Source organism: Ursus arctos, unplaced genomic scaffold (assembly GCF_023065955.2).
Source record: "Ursus arctos isolate Adak ecotype North America unplaced genomic scaffold, UrsArc2.0 scaffold_10, whole genome shotgun sequence".
Classification (NCBI taxonomy): domain Eukaryota; kingdom Metazoa; phylum Chordata; class Mammalia; order Carnivora; family Ursidae; genus Ursus; species Ursus arctos.
Window position 1 is genome coordinate 49,572,371 of NW_026622764.1, and position 22,297 is coordinate 49,594,667.

General features: G+C 38.6%; 1 protein-coding gene across 1 annotated transcript in view; it reads right to left on the reverse strand.

Annotated features, from left to right (window-relative positions):
* The window catches only part of SUGT1 (SGT1 homolog, MIS12 kinetochore complex assembly cochaperone), a 64,489-nt gene extending 49,343 nt beyond the window's left edge, over window positions 1-15,146 (reverse strand). Inside the window, exons 1-7 of the mRNA XM_026493368.4 lie at window positions 14,627-15,146; window positions 14,484-14,541; window positions 7,197-7,284; window positions 6,451-6,520; window positions 5,729-5,799; window positions 3,259-3,312; window positions 1,338-1,354 (exon numbers count right to left, since the gene is read on the reverse strand). Of these exons, the coding sequence (XP_026349153.1) occupies window positions 1,338-1,354; window positions 3,259-3,312; window positions 5,729-5,799; window positions 6,451-6,520; window positions 7,197-7,284; window positions 14,484-14,541; window positions 14,627-14,664 (396 nt within the window). The 5' untranslated portion in view covers window positions 14,665-15,146. The remainder of the gene's footprint in view (window positions 1-1,337; window positions 1,355-3,258; window positions 3,313-5,728; window positions 5,800-6,450; window positions 6,521-7,196; window positions 7,285-14,483; window positions 14,542-14,626) is intronic.
* Between the last annotated feature and the right edge of the window lie 7,151 nt (window positions 15,147-22,297).

The following is a 22,297-nucleotide window of genomic DNA, read 5'->3' on the forward strand; positions in this document are numbered from 1 at the left end:
AGTAGAGATAATGACTAGAACAGTTTATTCCCGTTCACCTTCGTACAAAGATTAAACTAGTGTGAGCCACACCAGTGACAAAATGCACTGTGGCTAAACAGCTGTTTGTGTTACTAGACAAAGTAGGATCCAAAAGCTATTCTCTTGTTTTCAGGACTAGTACCAATCCCAAATATAATACTATAAGACCTAAACAAAAATACCAGCAAGTGAAGAAAGCCAACTTTTGTGTATTTATTTAAAGCTTTTATTTATTTATTTACAGGGAGCTAGTGAGAGTGAGCAGTGGGAGAGGGACAGACTCCACGCTGAGCACAGAGCCCGACACGGGGCTGGATTTCACGACCCTGAGATCATCACCTGAGCCTAAATCAAGAGTTGGACGCTAAATCAACTGAGCCACCCAGGTGCCCCGAAGGAAGCCAACTTTTAAATACTTCCCTTGTGCATCACCCTTAGGAATATGGACAAGCCTTTGAGGTATAGGGATAACCAGACAGGGCTCACTTTTGGTGCTGTTCCAAACTCCAGTCACTACAGATACACATAACTGGCCTGATGCTCACAACCTGAAGTAGATTAGCTCTATTAGGCCCAGTTTACACATGCAGAAAGCCCAGAAAATAAAAGACTTTCTCGATGTCACAATGGAATTCTGGAAGACAGAGATGTAAATCTTCCTTCAGACGTGAAGAGATCGAAGCAGATTAACTGCCGACAGAGTTAAAACTACACACACACCTCCTGACTCCCTGTCATTTTATTTACTGACTAAACTGCAGATGATTGCTGCTAAAAACCACTAGCCGTAATGGAACTATGTGTGTTATATATAAACCTAAGTGGTTAAAAAAAAAAAAAATCAAACAACTTTCAACTCCACCATAACTTTAAATAACTGAAAAGACTTGGAAATCTTCATATGCAAAACAAATGTAAACTGAATTAGACAGATAAATATTTCCAAATTTTACTTAACTTTTGTGTTCTTAGTACACCACTAATAAACCCTGAAAGTGCTTTCTAGGCAGCAGCTGTTTAACCTAAATGTGATGACTTTTCAGAAAGGAAAAAATAAAAACATAACCGTCCTGACCATACTAAAATAGGCCAAATCAACTTCAGCACACATTAAACGAGCCCAGTAATTTTCATGACTATCAACCTCTATCATCTATTTCACCAAAAATGGTATTATTTCAGTTGCTAAAGGAAAAAGTATTTACATGGAATTGCTTAAGATCTAAGTAAAAGAAAGATCATTCAGAGTCCTGTCTCAAATATATGGCAAAATTATAATTAAGTAAGAACATGAAGAATAAAAATTTTGTACTTACCACCTCAGATTGTGATCCTATTAAAAACATAAAAAGACAAACATTTCCATTTAACAGTACGTTTACAGGCAAAGTCAAATACATGACTTTTATAGCACAAACATACTAATCGATTACATAAGCCAATTTTCCATACATTCTGAATAAAAAAAAGTGGTTTAATTTTACATCCCAGAGTCACTGTAGACTTTTAGTAATTTCTTACCGATAACACAACTGCAAAACAAATCCATCCAAGTCTCCTTTCAACATAACAAAACCTTAGAAATCCCTATCTAAGGGAATATACACTATTTAAATTTATGATTTATAAAGTCAAAAACAAATTTGTTTAAATCCAAAAAATGTCAAAAATTTACTTCTTTGTACAGCATGGTACTGGCACAAAAACAGACACATAGACCAATGGAACAGAATAGAGAGCCCAGAAATGGACCCTCGGCTCTTTGGGCAACTAATATTTGATAAAGCAGGAAAAAACATCCGGTGGGAAAAAGAGTCTCTTCAATAAATGGTGCTGGGAAAATTGGACAGCTACATGCAAGAGAATGAAACTTGACCACTATCTCACACCATACACAAAAATAAACTCCAAATGGATGAAAGACCTCGATGTGAGACAGGAATCCATCAAAATTCTAGAGGAGAACATAGGCAACAACCTCTACGACATCGGCCAAAGCAACCTTTTTCATGACACATCCCCAAAGGCAAGAGAAACAAAAGATAAAATGAATTTATGGGACTTCATCAAGATTAAAAGTTTCTGCACAGCCAAGGAAACAGTCAGAAAAACTAAGAGGCAGCCCACGGAATGGGAGAATATATTTGCAAATGACACTACAGATAAAGGACTGGTATCCAAGATCTACAAAGAACTTCTCAAACTCAATACACGAGAAACAAATAAACAAATCAAAAAATGGGCAGAAGATATGAACAGACACTTTTCCAATGAAGACATACAAATGGCTAACAGACACATGAAAAAATGTTCAAAATCATTAGCCATCAAGGAAATTCAAATCAAAACCACACTGAGATACCACCTTACGCCAGTTAGAATGGCAAAAATAGACAAGGCAAGAAACAACAATTGTTGGAGAGGATGTGGAGAAAGGGGATCCCTCCTACATTGTTGGTGGGAATGCAAGTTGGTACAGCCACTCTGGAAAACAGTGTGGAGGTCCCTTAAAAAGTTAAAAATTGAGCTACCCTATGATCCAGCCATTGCACTACTGGGTATTTACCCCAAAGATACAGACGTAGTGAAGAGAAGGGCCATATGCACCCCAATGTTCATAGCAGCAATGTCCACAATAGCTAAATCGTGGAAGGAGCCGAGATGCCCTTCAACAGATGACTGGATTAAGAAGTTGTGGTCCATATATACAATGGAATATTACTCAGCTATCAGAAAGATCGAGTTCTCAGCATTTGCTACAACATGGACAGCACTGGAGGAGATAATGCTAAGTGAAATAAGTCAAGCAGAGAAAGACAACTATCATATGATTTCTCTCATCTATGGAACATAAGAACTAGGATGATCGGTAGGGGAAGAAAGGGATAAAGAAAGGGGGGGTAATCAGAAGGGGGAATGAAACATGAGAGACTATGGACTATGAGAAACAAACTGAGGACTTCAGAGGGGAGGAGGGTGGGGGAATGGGATAGACCGGTGATGGGTAGTAAGGAGGGCACGTATTGCATGGTGCACTGGGTGTTATACACAACTAATGAATCATCGAGCCTTACATCGGAAACCGGGGATGTACTGTATGGTGACTAACATAATATAATAAAAAATCATTTAAAAAAAAAAAAAAAAAAAGCTGTGGGTGACCACAAAAAAAAAAAAAAAAAAAAAAAAAATTTACTTCTTTGTAAACTGAAAGCCATGGGAAGCCTACATACTTACCATTCTGAGCCTCCTGACACCTTTTAATCCAGACAGTGAAATCTGCATCTGTACCTAGAAAAAACAAACTGACTGTAACATCACTCACTCATCAGCACCATTTAATATATTCACTCAACAAATACTTACTGAATACCTACTATGTTCCAAACAGTATTTTAAGCAATGGTGATTCAGTAGTAAATTATACAAAAATACTTGTCCTAACAGGATTTATAGCAACCATAATGTTACAGCTATAAATATGCTAATACATTTAACATTTAGACATTCATCCTGAAGAATTTTAATTAAAAAAAAAAAATTGGTTTTAGCCACAGTCAACCTTACTGGTTCCCAGATACAAATAATCTACATTTCCCCTCACCCCTCTCCTCTTAAAGGAGATTCCTCTCACACAACAAAATCAGACCTGAATTAGATACCCAATACATCATCAGTTAGTGTGGGACGGAAGCCTGGTATCACACAGCTAAACCAAGGTCTAGAAGCCTCTTCTGACCCCAGATTTGTTCTCTAATGCAGCTACCCACTGTCTATTCTCTCAGTAGCTTTTCCTGTTACCATGCCATTCCTACCAACACCAAAAAAAACACCTTTGTACTTTGTGTAGTTCTGTCATATCTCCAGATTCCATAGCAGCCAAGAGACTACAGATGGTGAACTATAATATTTAGAGATGCAATGTAAACATGTACATAAGCAAATTATTAATTTCTAAAGACTCAAAACAATGATAATCTAAACAGTACAGGGTCTAATCCAATATAATGTTAAAAATTATTAAAAGTACTCTAAATAAAATTTCTTAAGATGAAATTTTCTAGTACAGTAATTTATAAATGAAATTCAACTGTATATGCCTTAACCAATACCTATGCACGTATACGCACACACTCATTCTAGTGGGGGTAACAATTACATCAAAATCCTAGACTTGAATAACCTATTATCCAAATTAATCAGTAAATAAAACCAAGCTTCCTACCATACCAAAGGAAAAAAAGGTAATATTCTGAGTAATAAATTTTTTACCCCATCTGTTAGTAAGGGAACCCTAACAGTTTTAACATAAATTTTCCTTAGAATTAAAAGACAAATTTGTTTTAAAATTAAAATATCCTTAAAAGCAATTTTATCAAAAAACAGACACTTTCATTTGAGGCAGACTTTGAAATAACTGAGATAAAAGTCAATAGTGAAATGTTAATAAAGGAAACAATTTAGGTGGTGAACTTTCCATTGTTCTAAAAAAAATGAGGAACAGGGCTTAGAAATGTACAAGACGGAATGATTTATGTCTCTTCAGGGTTTTCAAATATGTATCAAGGTACAGGATAATTAGACTCTTTAGAATTTGCTAAGAGCGTAGATATGCTGGCTTGCTTACTAAACAGCCAAATTATTTATGTACCACTCACTACTCCTTCCTATCTGTAGATTCCAATTGCAAAGTTGGGCCCACTGTCCTCTCACAAGCAGGTGTACAAAAGAAAAGCATATTCAAAGCAACACAAGAGTAAATTTTTTAAAATATAAAAACAGACTCTTGCAAAACTTTAGAGCAGGGTTTCCCAACCTCAGCACGACCGCTATTTTGGACCAGCTCCTTCTCTGTTGTGGGGGACAATCCTGGGCAATGTGGGATGTTTAGCAGCATCCCTGGCCTCTACTCACCAGGTATCCACAGCTCATCCCCCATTCACCAGCCATGATAATCAAAAATCTCCTGAGACATTGCTAAATGTCCCCCAGGAAGCAAAATCATCCCTACTTAGGAACCACTGCTTTAGAGAACTGTGATAAAACTCTATCATTAGATGAAGATAATTATTATATAAACTATTATAGTACACAATTTTGATTATGTAGTCTACAATTATCTATGAGATTACTTACAACTTCTTTCTGTATTTTGTAGAATCTTTTGATTTTTGGCTCTTAAAATTTCTACACATGTACATAGACATCCATACTGCTAATTTTCATATACTTCTCTGAAGCTGACATAAAAAACTCACAATACTCTCAAAGCCCCAGGTTTCTTCCTATCACAATTTACCCAAACTGACACTTCACTTAAGAAAAATCTTTGCTGTAGAACTTCCTATCTCAACCACCTGAATAATAAGTTAACCTGAAAAGACTTCTGAAAATGAGAGCAAATTAAACTTTCACTTGTCCATTAGAAAAACATAAAGTCAGACTCAGTAGAGGAAGCATACTGAGTGTTTATATATCATTTTTAACCTCTAATGGTAAAGTTCATCTGTGATTTAAATGCTAAAGAAAGGCCAATTTAATCAATTTTTAAGTAAATTCAAATTTCGCAATCAACAGGAAATGTCAGTAAGAAAAAAGATGTTGAGTTTCTACAATGAACTTGAGATTACACTACCAAAATTCAGCCAGGGTATTTAAAACACAGAAATAATGGATTAGTTTATTAACATATAATTCCAATACTTACTATCTAATTTCTGTCCGTCTATAAAAGTTTCTAAAGCAGCGGCATAGTTTTTTTCATGGTATTCACATATCCTGCATGAGCATATTAAAAACAAATACCACACACACATGAGATCATGCAAAAAGGCTTTCTAAATTAAATATCCTAGTACTCTCTATTGGTAAAAAAATAAATAAATAATTTAAGTATATGTTAATAAGCCAAGAGATTTTCTAATATACTGCAACATTAAATATAATTCTCATTAAAATCCAATTTGGGAACTCACTTCAGAAGGAATTTCTTGATTTAGTTGCGTACACTTGCTTATTTCAAAATAGAGTTATGCTAAGAAACCAAAGAAGTTTAAGAATAAAATTACACTTATCAACAGAAACAAGCTGAGATGTAAAGTACACAGATACAGGGCTTTCACAGCATTACATGTCAGCCTGGCTGACAAATAGATGTTCTCTAGTCAGTTAAATACAATAAATTCCAAACAATGAACGAAAAAGGGATATGAAATCCACCAGTTTCATCTTTTCCTTGTAATGACTTTAACCATCACTATTTTAAAACACACATACTACAATAGAAGTATAAAATCATATTTAAAATTGAATCCTGTTTCAGCTATAAAATGTATAAATTTACTATTTACATAAAACTTAATTTATTCAACAAACTAAGTACCTACTATCTATAGTCCAGACCCAATTAAAAGAGTAGTTATTGCATACCCTTTTCTCAGGATAGCAGTGGAATTATTTGGATTAAGTTCAAGAGACTTCTTTGCATCAGCAACAGCATCTACATACAAAAAAAAAAGAGGGTTTTAGTCAGTACTTGATGGATCCTAACAAGTTACATACAAAACTTGCATCAGCCCTACATTTTTAAGTTTTCAAGTTGGTGCACTGGACAAATGCTTTTAAATTAAAAAAAACTAATCCAAGATACAATCCAAAAAAATATCACTCTCACACCTTATTAGCCTAATATTTAGCTTTCTTTTTAAAGCTACTCAATGAATAAAGCTCTGTCACAAAGTTCATCTAATTTTCTCATTAACATCATTTATGTAATTTGACTCGAGATATTTAATTTTTCCCTACCTAGGTTCTCTACCCAGAATAATTACAAGAAACACAGGTATATACAAAGACATTTTTTATAAAAATTACAAAAAAGAGCATTTCGTTTGAATAGTCTGTAAAACAATAAATGTGGTGCTACTTTTTGTTAGTATATCCAAGAACTACAAATGAAATCTGTATGAATTCTCCGCCCGCTGAAGAAGAGACACCCAGAACATTGGTATGGGCGTTGCTCAACATACGCGTCATGTTTCAGCTACTTCACACCTTGTATGAAAGACCAATTTTAAAATCCTCGGAGATAATCTCTATTGTATTTGACTCACTGTATCTTGGGTAAAATTTATAACTTATAAAGAAGAAATGATATATTCCGTAAGAAAAGTTACCACAGTAATTTCCAAGAAGAATGTGACAATAAGCTCTTTGACAATATTGTGCATCATCTGGTTTCTGTTCCAAAGCCTGAGTCAGCTCCTACAAATACAAACATGTTGAGTGTCAATAAATGGTTTTTAAAAGCTACTGAATTCTAATTAAACATGATTTTTAATCAAATAACTTATCATAAGCTATTTGGAGGAAAGATAACAGAATAACCTTGGAGCTTTTCTTTGCAAGAGGATCAGTATCACCTCTTCTCCAGTCTCCCCCTGAAAAATCCACAATCTAATGTAGAATTTAGCACAGTTCCTGACCTACAGTAGGAACTCAATAAACAGTAATTACCATCACCTCATTTATTCTGAAGAATTTAGATGATATACATTGACCATCACAAATTTTCTCCCTCTAATTTGGAAGAAGACTGAAAGATCATGTAGATTTTGAGATGCCTAGAAAATATGAAACAGTCCAATAAACACAAACAAACAAAAAACCTGGAAGTTGAATCTAGAGCTCAGGGAGTTAACAGAATCAATAAAGACACAATGAAGCTTATGTGGCCCTCTCCCATTCTCTGTCAATAGCAGACTACCCTAAGAAATTACTGCGTTCAGTTGAAAGCCCAGATATAGTACTTCATTGACAGCTACTATCAACTGATCAACATTTAACATGAGATTAAAACTTTGTCACCCTGGGCAGTCACAGTACGTAAGTGGTAGCTGGGACAATAACGATGCAAGAAGAGCTAGCATGATCAGTGTGGCCAAGGATAAATGCAGGCAAATAGGAATGCTTTGATTCTCTACCCAGTGCTCACACATCCTAGGGATTTGGTAGTTTTCTTAAAAGATAAAATTACTTCAATAATGACACATCACTGATTTTGCTTTAACTTAGTAGTGTGATTCCCCAAAAGCAAATTATACTATACTTGGCAATCATTTACCTAAAATGCAATATACCTAAAATTCAAACCTCTTTTTACCTTCTTCACCTCTATCATCCTGATCCAAGCAATAACGAAAATCAGATCTTGTTTATGTCAATAGGCATAAAACTCTTCAACATCTTTTCAGCTGACTCAGAGCAAAACCCAAGTTCTTCCAGTGATCTTCGAGGCCTTCTTTGATATAACCCTCCGCTAGCTCTCTGACCTCATCTCTTACTACTCTTCCTCTTGCTCCTCTACTCTAGCCGCAATGGCCTTGCTGTTCTTCAAACACCTTAGGACTCTGCATCTGCTGCTCCCTCTCACTAGAAAGCTCTTCCCCAGATGTGCTCAGAAGATCCACTCCCTCACTTTCTAGTTAGTGACAAGACTATCAAATCCAGGTCTGTTGACTCCAAATCTGCTTTTTAAACACCAAACCACACTGCCTCTTGGTAACCTCTCTTTAATCCAAGTATCTTTCACACAGCAGTGACATTTGTATTAATATGTTTCCTAGCACTCTGAAATTTCTAAGTTAAATGATACCATCTTGCACTTAAACGTTCAACAATTTTGAAAACCACTGATAGCTTCTTACCTATCTACTCAAATACATCTTCAAACCAAATTTCTAGCCTCTCCTCAGCAAGAAAACAGGTATATTATGAGTCAAAAAGCTAATATAAATTATTCTAGAATCTGCTTCATCAATTTGTATTTTTAAACATATATTATGTAATGAAGACAGGCCAGACACTGGGGGGTACAAAGATAAATAAAATGGAATCAAGTAAAAACTGATTTTCAACCAACCAACTTGCAAATGACCTTTGAAAACACAAACCAATTACTGGTTAAGGAGAACCAGTTACGTGATTCAGTTAAATAAACTAAGCAATTAACTTATTAAGCTATTATTTTGAAAACTTACCAAAAAACAGAACACAAACTGAACACTATGACATACAAATGTAAGTCATAAAACACAATGACCAGTTTGTTTCGAATAAACAATCAATAGTATAATAAAACCAGAAAAAGTGAAATTAAAACAATGATTTGTGGTTGCATTAACTACATCAGACTTGTGGCATGTTTTGAGAGTTCTACTGTTCCTATGACAACAGTTGCTCACCGCTAGAGTACAGAGGGACTAAAGAGAAGTATCTCAAAGGCAAGGACTTCAGTGCCAACATCTGAATCATAGGGGCAAAAGGCCATTATTTAATGCAGACCAATGGGAAGCATACTGTAAACCCAAAGATATACTTACATAAAATGAGTTTATTTATAGATATCAAGCAACTTATAGTTCTCAAAAAGAAAGAAACTCAGCGAAATATGAAATATAATTACATTGAAATCTTTTACCAAGATAATGGTGAAGCAAGTACCCTGATAATCCAAAACAGGGGGAGAAAACTCCTTTTTAAGGTATTAAAATTGTTTAAAACTTAAAAAATGAATACCAAATCTTAAAAGTTTTACGTTTTTAAAAATGCTAGTCAACAAGTTAACTTGTTAAGGTTAAAAGCAAAAGCAGACTGCTCAGACTGACCTAACTGCTGAAGGCATTAGCTCTGGGTATCTCAATTTGATTCCACTTCCCATTTTCTTCTAGCCACAGCTAATCCCCAATCACAGATGATAAACCAGAGAACCAACCCTTCTCCCTTCCTAACCTACCTAGCACTGCTGAAGAAAAACCACATAACCATGCAGAACAGGTAACACTGCATTTATGCTAACCAGCTATGTTCTCAATGCTCTGAACAAAGCTATCAATGGTCAGCTACTTCAAAGTCAGCTACCGAACTTTTAATTATATTATACACCCCCAGGCCTACCCCTACCCACTCCTCTAGAGGAAGACCTTGATGCCTTGAACCCAGAGACTTGTCACTTCTCTACTATACAACCCTAAGCAAGTCAATCTCTTTGGTCTCAGCTTCCTTGTGAGTAAAATGCAAATATCCACCTCAGTTGTTTTAAGAATTATGGTAGGAGTCATTTCACTTAACACATCTGAGTGCCTACCACATCACAGGCATTACACAGAGACCGTGGTAAAAAAGGACACACAAAACCCCTGCTACCTTGGAGCTTACAATGGGGCTCAATTTAGATAAGGCGGTCCAAGAAAAAAAGCTTCTCTGAGGTGACATGTCAGCTGAAATCTCAAGCAATGAGCATCTCCAAGCAAAATGAGATAGTACAAGAGAGTACGTTTTAAGCAAAAGGAATTGCAAATCCATAGGTCCTCCACAAGGAGCTTGATACATTCAAGTGACATAAAAAAAAAAAAAAAGATAGCGTTGGAGCGCCTGGGTGCCTCAGTTGGTTAAGCGTCTGCCTTCTCCTGGAGTCCTGAATCAAATCCTGGATCGGGCTCCCTGCTCAGCGGGTAGTCTGCTTCTCCCTCTGCCCCTCACCCTGCTCGTGCTCACGCGCACTCTCTCTCTCCAAAATAACTAAAATCTTGGGGGGAAAAGAAAAGACAGTGTGGCTAGAACCTAGAAAGCAAAGAAGCTACAAGATGCCTACCTCAAGGGCCTCATCTTGTACATTACATTACTTATCTTCATTATAGCCCTTTCAAATAGGTCCTATTTAGTCCCACTTCACAGATAGGAAATCTGATCCACAGTGACATCAGGAATTTTCCTCAAGTTACAGAGTTATGAAACCAGGATTCAGACCCAAGTTCTCTGACTCCAGAGCCTGAGGTTTTTGCTTGTTTGTTTTTCAAGTAAACTCTACCCTCAACGTGGGGCTCAAACTCCCAACTGCAAGATCAAGAGCCTCAAGTTCTACCAAATGAGCCAGCCAGGTGCCCCCAGAGCCTGTGCTCTTAACCACTATTCATACTGGGCCTCAAAAGATTCTCATAATTCACTCGTCTTCTCTCTCTAGTGAATTGAGACATACTCTAAAATTTTTCTGACTATCCTGGTTAGCCTCTACTCTGCTATGTTCTTAGTGTACTTCCTACACCACTCCATTAGACTATTTACCTTGTATTTTAATAATCTGGTGACTTGTCTTTCTCTCCACTAGCTTGCAAACTTCCTCAATGCAGTCTTTTCATCTTTAGATCCCAGCCTCCCGGTACAAAATTCACCACTAATATACACTATTATATGTTGAATGAATGAAAAATGTGAATCAGCTTGATACAAACATTCCCTCTTTAATCCTAATTGGATGGTTTTATATAAAAATACAATATTTTAACTGATGTATCATCAAGTGTCCTGATTTCAAAATAACTAGTTGACTCTTGAACAATGAGGTGTGTTAGGGGCACTGACCCTCCCAGTCAAAAATCCAATCCGAATATAACTTCTGACTCCTTAGAAACTTAACAGCCTTCTGTTGACCAGAAGCCTTACCAATAACATAAAGAGCCAACTGACACATATTTTGTATATGTATTATATACTATATTCTTACAATAAAGTAGGCAAGAGAAAAAAATTAAGAAAGTCATAAGGAAAACACAATTCCAGTACTGCACGTATTAGAAAACAACCGTATTTAAGTGGGCCAACGCAGGCCAAACCCAGGTTGTTCAAGGGTCAACTGTGAGGTCACCTCAAGCTTTAAAAAGAACGTTTTCTCCTGGAGCCTACATGGCCCAGTTAAATATCCGACTCTTGATTCTGGTGCAGGTCATGATCTTGGGGGTTGTGGGATCTAGCCCCGCAAGAGGCTGAGCATGGGAGCCTGCTTAAGATTCTCCCTCTCCCTGTCAGTCTGCCCCTCCCCTCCACTCTGTTTCTCTCAAATAAACAAATAATTAAAAATAAAAAAATACTGTCTCTTAACACAGCTGGTTTTTATCATGATCATTAACCCCACTCCCAGTTTCTGACTCAGGTAGGTGGTGGGTCCTGAGAATTTGCGTTTTTCTTTTTTTTCTTAAGATTTTATTTGACACAGAGAGAGAGGGAAAGAGCACACAAGCAGGGGGAGCAGCAAAGGGAGAGAAAAGCAGCAGGCTCTCCGCTGAGCAAGGAGCCCGACGTGGGGGGCTCGATCCCAGGACCCGGGGATCATGACCTGAGCCGAAGGCAGACACCTGACTGAGCCACCCAGGCGCCCCAGAATTTGCATTTCTAACAAGTTCTCAGGTGATGCTACTGCAGCTGGTCTCGGGATGATACTTTTGAGAATTACTTTTCTACAGCACTAGACTAAGAGTCTGGAAACTTGTGTCCTGAGGGTCCCATTCTGCCTCTAATTGGCTATATACATCTCTATGACAGATCATCAGAATTTCTTTGGGTCTCAGTTTTCTTCTGTAAAATGGAAGGGTAAGTACTACACCACATGAGCTGTAAGGACTTCAAATAATCTCAGATGAAGTCCAACAATCTGCATTTCTAATAAATTCCTAGGTGGTGCTGATGCTGCTGGTTCAAAAGCCACACTTTAAGAACAAGGTACTAAAACTAACCACATGCCTATTCTATGCAGTTTCATTCCTAGGTATATATACCCCCCCAAAAAGGAGTGTGTGTGTTCACCAAAATACACCTACAAGGAAATTCACAGTGGATTTATTCATACTAGCTAATAATTGGAGATAAGCCAAACGTCCGTTAGAATTGTGCTCTACTTTTATATAACGAAATACTATACAGCAATGAAAAATACCACTTCACACAACATGGACGTATCTCATATGAGAGTACCAAACTCAACTGAGTAACTAGTGCATTATTATGTTTATAGGAAGTACAAGAACAAGCAAAACTGATGCTGACAGAGATTAGAATGGGAGTTACCTGGTGGGTAAGGGGAATTATTGGCTGAGAAACAGCATGAGGGAATTGTGATGAAAGTGTTCTCTACCTTGACCTGGGGGGTATACATATACAAAACTACAACTTCGGTAGTTAGAAACTTCAGATTTATCATATAGCATACGTCAAAAAAAATTTTTTTTAAACAAGGGATGGAAAGGGACAACAAAATTCATTACAATAATTTCCTTTAAAGGCAACTCATATAAACTGTATTTCCAAAGGCGGCACTGGGGCTAAGAGGACCATAATAAACACAGAATCTGAAATTAACAGCTGTCTAGATGACATAATGAATTGTGAAGAAAGACGCTCAGTACCTCCTGTAATACTATTCTAACACTGATCCCGGAAGCCTCATTAGGAAACATAGCATAACTGATGAGCCAACCATTTTATTTGAGGGCCTTCACATATAGATCCAAAAAAAAAAAATACTCCAACTTAAAAAGCCCTATAGGACTTAGCCGCCCGTGGTTTCCTTTCCACCTCCTCATCACTTACTCCTTTGTCATCCCACTCTAGTTAAATGTGCCTTTTTGCTGCTCCCTGTACAGGCCAACCTCATTCCTACCTCAGGTTCTTTGCAATGGCTCTTTTACTGCCTGGAATGTTTTTTCCCCAGAGCTCACTCCCTCAGGTCTCTGCTCAACCATCGCCTCTTCAGAGAGACTCTACTACCCACACGGCAAATTTCTTTTAAGGTCCTAGCTAGTAAAAAAAACTTCTCTTGCCTCAAACTGCTAACCTTACTTATATTAGATTATAACAACCCAACAAGGTTTGATTTCCTTTTTCCCTTCTGCTTCAAAGCAAGAAACCCCTGCCTAAATTTTGCAACCAACTGCATTAGGATCCTTAGCTTGGGCTCTCTTTATTATTTTAAATTACTCAACTCTTGCTCTTTTGACTTTTCTTTTTGGCTTTATAGTCCTTCACTTCATACAAAGTGCCTTGTAAGTCAGTTAAATACATAAACAAGACTTTAAACCATAGCAATCAGTGTCTTGCATAAGGCAATTCCAAATAAATTGTTTTGATAAATAAATTAATAATGAACAGTAACAGGACATCTAGAAATATTCAGAGACATACGGGAAAAGGTTTTTGTTCCAGTAGTCTGCACTTAGCACAACATCTGGTTATGTAAAAAGGGCAAGGATGATCATCAAATGAAAAACCGAATTAACAAATATCATCAACCCTAGACTTCACTTCTAACCACACATGCCATTAAAAAAAATTTCCTTCCAGGTCAACTATGAATGTCAACTACGCCCCCCAGAAACAGAGAAGGTATTGCCAAGGAGCTAAGAGGATGCAGTAACGGTCTAGGAATGGGAGGGGGCAAGAACAAGGGTCTGGAGTAACTGGGCCACTATGGAACCAGGGAGAGACAGGGGCTGTCAGCATTAGGGCTGATACACAATAAAAACAGCAACCCCGGCCCCAGGAAGGCTGTGCTGGGAAGAGGGGGGATCCGCCGGAACCCGTCGTGGCCGCATTCCCCCAAGAAAAGTGGAGGAAGCTGAGACTGGTTCTCTCACCTCCAACGCCGCCTGGGGGTCCTCCTCGATCAGAGCATCTGAGAAGCTCCGGGAAAACCTGCCAGGGAAAACGACATGCTCACTAACCAAGTTGGGGGGGGGGAGAGATAAAAATAAATAGCAAGGAAAAAGAAAGCACGCACTTCTGGGCTGTTGCAGGTCCTGCTGCAGCTGCCGCCATCCCTAAAAATCGCTGTTGCTGTTAGAGCTGCTACCACCGAGGTTATGAGTTACGCCGCCGCCGCCCAAGGGGGAAACTTCTGGAGAAGCACCAACCGAGCTTCCGTCCTAAGTAGCCAACGAGCAGCCACGCAGCGTGTGGCGGGGCGGGGGAGGGGAGACGAAAAGCGTGCGCAGGGCCGGCTGGGACCGTGGAGGACTGTCTCCCGGCCCGGCCCCGGTCCCGTGACCAGCGCTCTCAGTCCCCGCCCTTCGCAGCCATGGTTACGGAGGCGTCGGCTATTCACGCTTGCCCTGTCTGCCACTACGCCTCCGCACTCCAAAAAAGCCTTCAGAGGTGCTTCCCAAAGCACTTTTGTAGCGTACTGTTATTCCACAGGAACATGGGGCGTTTGGGAGAGTTTGGACGTCTGTTAATAACAAGGCACATCGGGCTCCATTTTCATCACAGTTCACCACAGTTCTCATCATGGCTCCCGGAGGCAGCCGAGCCTTTCGGGACCCGTGACGTCATTCGCCGCTTCGTGTTCTTTTCCGGGAGCATAGTTCCGGCTTGCGCGTAGATCCTGTGATCTATGCGCTGGGAATCCTAACGGACAAGTACTCGCCGGAAATCGTTCTGGCCTTGAGGATGCTAGACTTAAGGAAGCCCTTTGGTTCCGGTGCAGTTGTACTGTTCCATTACCCAGAGCTCCGCAGTCCAAGGCTTTTTTTCGTAGTTGGCTTCCTCGATTGAGAAGAAAACCTGTCGCATCCGAAGGCACCGAAGGGAGGAAGGTGGCCTGAGGTTATGTCAGTACTGTTCTACTTTTCCAACCTAGTCGGTCCTATTCTCCCTCACCGCCGTTTGACAGACGAAGATCAGATAGAAGCTTTCAGCAAGTTCCATGGTGGAGGAGGGAGTGGGAGTGAGTTTCTCAGTCAGTAGAGATTAACAAGTAAATGGACTTGAGTGTCTACTACATCCAAAATCTAAACTAACTGGGATTCAACGTGTTAATATGCCCTCCAGAAATTTAAACTAAAGTGAAAGAAGAGGAATGACCCTATATAAGTTATAAGGACGGTTTCCTCAAAGGTGTGATATCTGAGCCTCAGCCTCAAAAGCTAAATTAGAATTAATGTATGAAGGAAATGGAAAGCACAGTTTGGACAGACTAGGATGTGTATTAGAAAAACAATAATGTGAGTTCTAAAATTGGTAGAGCCACAAGTCAAGCTAGAAGCTCCCTGGAGAGGTAGGTGAAATGCCAGGTCATAAAGGACTAGCCTGTGGTCTTCGGAGAAGCTTGGATGTGATTCGCATACCGGTGCTAACCTATTACAGAATTTCTAATTTAAAAGGCAATGATAGTCAAATTTGCATTTTTAAAAGTGTATTACTGTGTCTGTGCTATGAAACAATGACTAAAGGGAAAAGAACTGTTGTAGGGAGACTGTTGGGAGAGTGTTACAAGCCAAAGTGACTCTGTTAAGTAGGTCAGTGATTGTAGGGATGGACGGAAAGGTAAGAACAGAAATTATGTGAGGTAAGGGGCGCCTGGGTGGCTTGGTCGTTAAGCGACTGCCTTCGGCGCAGGGCGTGATCCCAGAGTCCTGGGATTGAGCCCCGCATCAGGCTCTTCTGCTGGGAGCCTGCTTCTTCCTCTCCCACTCCCTCTGCTTGTGTTCCCTCTCTTGCTGTCTCTCTCTCTCTCTCTCTCTGTCAAATCAATAAATAAATAAAATATTTTTAAAAAATATGTGAGGTAAAATGGGCTGGATTTGCGGATATTTTATGTTCAGTGCTTTTCGTGTCCTATTAATTAGGCTTCACCTACTGCAAGGCCATGAAGATATTCTTTGTGTGTTTTCTTCTAGATGCTTTATTAATTAAATTTGATATCTAGGTCTATAATTTATCTCATTAGTTTTTTATGACAGGTAGGAGACGGGGACCAAGGTTCATTTCCCCCCATATGGATATCCAGTTGACCCAGCCCTATTTATAAAAAGATTGTCATTTGTCATTCCCCCCATTAAATTCTTCTGGCACCTTTGTTGTAAAATGGATGACATACATGGGTAGGCCTCTTTCCAGGTTCTCATTCCATTGGTCTGTCTTACCTTGTACCAGTACCATACTGTCATAATTAATGTAGCTTTATAATGAGTCTTGAAGTCCCAGAACTGTTCAGGGTTGCCTTGGCTATTCCAAGTCCTTTGTAATTTCCATTATTTTAAACATCTTATAAAATTTATTTCCATTAATTTATAAATTTTAGAATAAGCTTGTCAACTTTAAAAAAAAAACCCTGCTGGAATTTTAATTGGACTTGCATTGGCTCTGTGGATCTTTTGGGGAAAACAGACATCTTAATATTGAGTTCTCCAACCCATAAGTGCCATTCATACACCTTCCATTTACTTGAGTGGTCTTTAATTTCCTTCAGCAGTATTTTGTAAATTGCACTGTAGAGGCTTCACGTATCTCTTATTAAATTTATACTTGGGTATTTGGCTTTTAAATACTATTTTAAATGACATTTAAAAAGTCATATTTTATTTCTTTGTTGCTGGTATATAGAAACAGTATTGATTTCTACATATTGACCTCGTATTTAGCCTTCTTACCAAGTTCTCTTATTATTTCTAATACCTTGTAGTTTCTTTTAGAATTTCTATGATTACAATTTTGTCATGTTAATAAAGATGGTTTAATGTCCTGTGCAATGATTATACCTTTTATTTATTTTTCTTGGTGTTTCACTGGCTGGTATGTCTCATTTAGTGTTGACTAGCATAGTGATAATAGGCTTCTTCTCTTGGCTGTACCATCAGAGGGAAGAGCATGCAACAGCCGAATGCTTTTTTCTGCCTTTATTGAAATATGTCTATTTTTTCTTTAACGTGTTAAGTGAACTACTTTGGTTGATTTTCAAATAGTATTTAAATGGCCAATATGCATATGAAAAGAAGTTCTACATCAATAGCTATATTAGGAACATTAAAATCGTGCTTCAGTTCTAAACACTCACCAGAATTGTTTCAAAGGAATTCCAATACCAAGCCTTGGCAAAGTGGAGCGCCTATAACTTGTGTATATTGCTAGTGAGAGTATAAATTGGTGTAATTACTTTAGAAAACTCTCTAAGATTTTTTTATTTTTATTTTTAAGTGATCGCTACAGCCCATGTAGGGCTTGAACTTAAAACCTGAAGATCAGGAGTTGCATGCTTCATTGACTGAGCCAGCCAGGCACTCCTAGAAAAATTTTTGACCCTGTCTACTAAAGCTAGTCCTATATATACCTTATTACCCAATAATTCTACCACTAGGCATATCCCCAAGAGAAAAGAGTACATATGTTTGTGTACAGGAATACTGATTACAGTATTAGTCACAGTAGGAAAAATTGGAAATGTCCTTTGATAGGAGAAAATACTATAGAGCAATGATTAAGAATGAACCATCAAGACACACAAAAATATGTATGAACCTCACATACATAATGTTGAGTTCAAGAAGCTAGACAGGGTATATCCTGATCAATTCCATTTATATGAAGATAAACACTGTTTTAAGGGATACCAGAAGGTGATCTTCTAGCCGGGCAGAGCCATGAGGGAAGCTTCTTGGATGCAGGAAATGTTACACGTCTTGATTTAGGTGGCAATTACATCAACGTATTCAGATGTAAAATTTTATTGAGTTATACACATAAGATTTGTGCCTTTCATGCCTCAAATAGGATGGAAAGATTTAAAACAAAGTCAGCAACAAACAGAATTTGAAATTTATGACATTTACAATAGCATCAAAAATATTAAATACTAAAAAATCTGACAAAGGATGTGCAAAAAGTATACATTGAGAATTACAAAACATTGCTGAGAGAAATTAAAGAACACTTAAACGAAGGGAGAGGCATCTATGGAGACTCAATATTGTTAAAATGTTTGTTCTTCCAAAATTGATCTATAGAGTCAGCATGATCCCAGTCAAAACCCCAAAGGCTTTTACTGTTTCAGAAGTTGACATACTGAGTCTGCAAATTCAAATGGAAATGCAAAGAATAGTCAAATCAACTTTGAAAAATAACAAAGTTGGAGAGCTAACACTACCTGATTTCAACACATCAACTTTGTGTATTGGCATGAAGATAGACAGATTGATAGAATAGAGTCCATAAAAACACCTGTACATACATAGACAACTGATTTTCAACAAAGGTCCAAAGGTAATTCAGGGTAGGTAGCTGAAAGGATCATCTTGGGGTGCCTGGGTGGCTCAGTCTGCTAAGCATCTGCCTTGGGCTTAGGTCATAATCCTGGGATGTAGCCCTGTGTCAGCCTCTCTGCGCAGTGGGGAGTTTGCTGCTTCCTCTCCCTCTGCCCCTCCCTCCACTTGTGCTTGTGCACATACTCTCTCTCAAATAAATTTTTTTTAATTAATTCAAAATGGTTTGCGGACCTAAATGTAAAACTTAAAACTAAAATTTCTAGGGACACTTGGGTGGCTGAGTCAATTGAGTGCCCAACTCTTGGTTTCTACTCAGGTCATGATCTCGGGGTTGTGAGATCAAGCCCTGCATCGGGCTCTGCACTCAGCGTGGAGTCTGCTTGGTGATTCCCTCCCTCTCCCTCTGCCCCTACCCCCAATCACATGTGCTCTCTCTCTAAAATAAATCTTACTAAAACAACAACAACAACAACAACTTTAAAACTTCTGGAAGGAAGAATATCTTATTGACCTTGAATTAGGCAAAGATTTCTTAGATGTGACACCAAAAGCATGTATTCTTAAGAGGATAAATTAGACTTTACCAAAATTAAAAAGGTTTCTGCACTTTAAAAATACTTGCGAGTCATATAGCTGATAAAGAGCTTGCATACAGAATATATAAAGACTTCTCAAAACCCAGTAATAAGAAAACAACAGAATTTTTAACAGGCAAGAAATTTTAACAATCATTTCATCAAAGAAGATATGTGGATGTCACAAAAACACATCAAAAGATCTCAAAATCAGTGTCCTTAGAAAGATGTAAGTTAAACCATAATATATCACAACACACCCATTAAAATGGCTAAAATGTTAGGATGTAGAGCAACTGAAAAACCCATATTCTGCTGGTGGGAATGTAAAATGGTACAACCATCATAATGACCCAGCCGGACCATTCCTAGGTATTTACCCAAGAGATAAGAAAATACATGTCCATATGAAGATTTGTACAGGCATACTCATAGCATCTTTAATGGTAATAGCTGAAAATAGAAACAACTCAAATATCCAACCACAGGTGAGTGGATAAACAAACTGTAGTATATCCATGCAATGAAATCTAAGTAATGAAAGGCATGATACACGGGGGCACCTGGCTGGCACATTAGGTTAAATGTCCAACTCTTGGTTTTGGCTCAGGTCATGATCTCAGGGTCCTGAGATTAAGCCTCACGTCGGGCTCCGCACTCAGCACAGAGTCTGCTTGAGATTCTCTCTCCCTCTGCCCCTCCCACTTAGGTCCTCTCTCTCTCTCTCTGTAGACTAAATAAATCTTTTAAAAAAAAGGACTGATAAATTGATACCCACCACACATGAATAAATCTCAAAATAATTACACTAAGTAAAAGAAGCCAGACAAAAAAATTGTACATACTGTATGATTCCCTTTATATAAAATCCTAGAAAATGCAAACTAATTAATGTGACAGAGAGCAGATCAGTGGTCAACTAAGGGGTGGAATGGGCCAAGAAGAGCAAGGAGCAACAGCAAGAAGGGAGTAGTTACAAAGAGGCACAAGGTAACTTTTAGGGTAATGTTCACCAAACCTGGACTTGTTCACTACTTGATTATTGTGACGATGAGTTTATACTTTTTTAAACATGTGCAGTTTATTGTATGCCAATTATAGCTCCATAAAGCTATTTTTAAGGCAAGTTTGGCTCCAGAGATAAGATTTGAGAGTCATCAGCATACAGATGGTAGTTAGCACCATGAGGAAACTAGTGTGAAAATGGGTAAGGAGAACATGTAGTTTAGTCATGTATTTAGTATGTACAGTGAATACACTAGGAACTGAGAGTACTAAGATGACTACAAGTTTGGCTCTTATAGTGTTGGAATCACACCTATCAGCTGGCAATTACTATCATCCTGGTAGTATGCGCCCAAATGGGAGAAATTAAAAGGCTCTATGACAGCAGTGGGAAGCTTCTAAGAGCGCAGAGAAAGCTCTCAAGAGGAAGTAATATCTAAGCTGAGGTTCAAAGAACAGGTAGAAGCTAGCCAAATAGAATGAGATAAACTGGGGGTACCTGGCTGGCTCATTCAGAAGAGCATGTGACTCTTGATCTCTGGGTCATGAGTTTGAGTCCCAATTGCGTGTAGAGATTACTTAAAATAGTTCTTTTTTAAAAAGAATGAGATAAACTGTGCAGAGTGACAGCAAATGCAGGGGTTTTTTTCCCTAACTTCGTCCCCTTCACCCACCCAACCACCAAATTGTGTAAATTCAAGCTCCACAAAATCTAGATGTTCCCCTCACAGAAGACATAGGTCATTCTTTGATGGGCAGCTCAGAATCTCAGCCCACTTGTGTTTGGGGGATTCCTTGCGTCTTAATTCCCACTGAGGCAGCCTCCTCTATAGAAGCTGAAAATGCCAAACTAGTTGAGAAGCTGAACTTGCTTTCTCAACTCCCCTTGGGGTTCAAGTCCTGGCGGGACACTTGACCCAGGCTCTGCCAGTCACATAAATTGGTAGCTAGCTAACACAATGAATCAAGGAAGCACCGTGGTTAATTCTCTCTAGATGCAGTAGCACTCCTACCAAGATCAAATTCCTAAGGCAGTAGAGACAGTAATACAAAGCTCGGTGTGCAGTGCTTGGCAACAGGGGCTACAATTTCCCTGCTAGACTAGTTGCGCAGTTTGTTCCTACCTGTGTGACTCAGATTGACCCCAATTCTCTAGTCCTTTTGTCTTTTCTATGAGCTACACAATATTCTTCTAATAAAATTTATTTTATGCTAGAAGCCAGAATCCATTTCTGTAGCTAATGATTAAGAACTCAGACTGACAGTTTGGTATTTGGTAGTGGAATGCCCCCCAGCTGACCCTGGTATGCATAACTGGCCAGGTATGTCTAAGAGGCAGGATGGAAGGCACTGAGGACACAGCTCTTCCAGGCGGCAATATGGTGACCCTGGAATAGGGGATCAAACGTACACCATCAAGAAATGTATTCTAAAGCTGAGAAACCCCGGGAAAAAAAATCTTTTTCTGAGCGCTCATACTAGATGTGGCTGGGGAGGACAAGGAACCAGGGAGCCACGGCTGATCTGAAAAAGAGGACTGCGCCTCATCCCGAACATCCTAGTCATGAAACTGGATCAAGTAACTGGATGAGACTTTGGCTGATCTCTCTTTGGGAAAGAAATATGTTTTATGTAGGCATGAGCACTTTCGAAAGTGTATGTAAAGGAAGGAGGATGTCTATGGATGACAGTAGACTATATCATTCCTCCCTTATTTCTTGCTATGGAGCCCTAATTTGGTTTGTCTATCTCCCTAACACACAACTAAGTCATCTATGGTAATCCTACTTCCTTGGCCAGCAATTGGTTTAGGAAGGGGTATGTGACCAATCT